Source organism: Eurypyga helias, unplaced genomic scaffold (assembly GCF_000690775.1).
Source record: "Eurypyga helias isolate BGI_N326 unplaced genomic scaffold, ASM69077v1 scaffold25993, whole genome shotgun sequence".
Classification (NCBI taxonomy): domain Eukaryota; kingdom Metazoa; phylum Chordata; class Aves; order Eurypygiformes; family Eurypygidae; genus Eurypyga; species Eurypyga helias.
The window spans coordinates 1-2139 of NW_010242218.1; the positions used below are offsets into that span (position 1 = coordinate 1).

General features: G+C 57.8%; 1 protein-coding gene across 1 annotated transcript in view; it reads right to left on the reverse strand.

The window, feature by feature from the left end:
• Positions 1–35: 35 nt before the first annotated feature.
• Positions 36–2139, reverse strand: part of FRMD7 (FERM domain containing 7) — a gene marked incomplete at its 3' end in the record, with an annotated part of 9743 nt that continues 7639 nt past the window's right edge. Inside the window, exons 8-12 of the mRNA XM_010149020.1 lie at positions 1135–1230; positions 720–883; positions 425–493; positions 263–338; positions 36–65 (exon numbers count right to left, since the gene is read on the reverse strand). Of these exons, the coding sequence (XP_010147322.1) occupies positions 36–65; positions 263–338; positions 425–493; positions 720–883; positions 1135–1230 (435 nt within the window). The remainder of the gene's footprint in view (positions 66–262; positions 339–424; positions 494–719; positions 884–1134; positions 1231–2139) is intronic.

Below are 2139 nucleotides of genomic sequence, written 5' to 3' on the forward strand. Positions count from 1 at the left end.
AATGCGCGTTCTCTATTGGCGTGGAAAGCCCCCACGCTGCCGTAGGCCAGGCGCAGCTCCTCCACCTGAGCAGGGGAGAGGGTGGGTGGGTGCCCAGACCCCGGCTGGGCAACGGGGCAAAGCGGGGCCAGCAGTGAGCCCGCAGAGCTGGGGGCCTGGCTTGGCCTCCAGCTGAGCTCTACCAACTCAGGCCACGATGGCAATCACCCCCCCACCCCATCCAGCCCCAGCACTACCTCTCACCGACGCCCAGGGGAAATACCTGCTTGGAGACGTCTGTCAGGAGATCCGGGGAGGAACGGCACTGCCTCTCATCGTAGCGGGATGCATAGTGCTTCCTGAAAGGCCAAGAGCATGGGTGGGTGTGTGGCCAGTAGGGTGGTCCCCCCTGCCCAGGCACTGCCCCCTCGCTGCCCTGCGGTACCTCTCGAAGGGCAGGCTCTTCATCTTTGCCTTCCTGCCATGCTCCAGCAGCTGCCGCTGAGTCCTCCCACTGCAGCAAGGGGGGAGAGGTGTGAGCCGCACCGACAGCCCCAGCCCTGGGCATCCCCGCATCCCGAGGCGGGCGAGGGGACACGGCAGGAGCAAGGCAGTGGCCTCATCAGGAGAAGCAGATCGTGGGCATCATCTCCTTGCATCCAGCCAGGTCTAATAGAAGGGAGACATCCCCACACCCTTCCTGGCCTCATGCAGTTTGGTTTTCCCCCCTGGGACTTTACCTGTAGCGGAAACTGGAGCCCTTGCTGCACAGAAGGGCTTTAGGCTTTGACTTGGGCTCTTCAGACAGCCTGAAGAAGGCATGGTACTCCACGCATGTCTTCCAGAAAGCCTTGCAGGTGTCCCGGCTCGCCATGGTGAACTCCAACGTGTCCTTGCACAGTGCCTGCACGGATGGAGACAAGCGAGCCGGCATCAGGGGCGCAGGGCCAGGCTCTGCTGCTTGCCCTCCTGACCCCCGAAAGGATCACACTGGGCTGCCGGCAGCTCCAGCCCCTGGGGACATGGGGGTGACACATGCCATGCTCCAAGGGGGAAGGAGAATCACCCCTGAGCAACAAAAATGGATTTTATTCAGAATCGAGGACTTTGTATGGCCGATCCTCAGTCCACAGCTGCCCGCAGCGCAGTACTTACAGAGACGTTTGCATGGAGCTTGATGAGAAAATGCTTCCTCTTGAAACTCAGTTTGCGAATTTTGGACCAGTTGAAGGTGTTGATCTTTGTATTGCCCTGCAAGGATGGACACAGCGGTTACAGCGGGAGGGGGGGAGTGAGGATTGCAGAAATACGGTGGGCCAAGACCTCGGCTTGTAGGACACCACACAAGACCCCGGCATTGGCTCTCACTGCTGCAAAGCGCTGGGAAGGGGTGCCAGGATTTGGTGGGTGACCATCAGTTGGTCCCAGAAGTGGGAATTGAGGTTAAAGGCTTAACTCTGCTCACTGAACCTATTTGTACAACTCTAGGATGCCAAGACAAACCTCACAGAGGTCAAGGCACGGAGTCCCATCTGTCCCAGCTCGAACGTCACATGAGTTAATGCAGGATCAGCCCCCCAAAAAAAGAAGACAGAGCCTCTTCTCCTTTGCTGGGAAGTGTAGCAGAGCTCAGCTCACTCCCATGCCTTTAGACTCAGCTTAAGCAGGCTGCAAGCGTGCCTTACCCCTCATTATCACTACACATCAATTTAGAGGCAGCCGCCCAACACTGGTGTCACGGCAGGACCGGGTAAAGCTGTGTTACTCCACGCTGTGGCACCGAGACCCTCTCAGCTTTCTGGGAGAGCCCAGATGTTAATGGGCTCACAGATGCTCTAATCATGCATGAGGGGTGTTTATGGTTCTGAATAAATAACCGGGTCTGGCAGCGCTAATTATGAGCAGCAGACCCGCAGTTAGGATGGGGTTTTTTTTCCCCTGCTCTGGCAAGATGTTCCCAGGTTGAAATTAGCCGGTGTGGGAGGCAGGCGCTGCTTCACGCCGGCTGCGAGGAGCTCTGTATTTATTCTGCAGCTACGCCGTGATTACAGCGTTATGTAATTGCGCAGACGTGAGGTGGCTATTTTCGCTGGAAGATTACACAGTGAACACGTGTGACGTGGCGGTGTGACCCGTGGTGCTTACACGGCCGCGCTCACC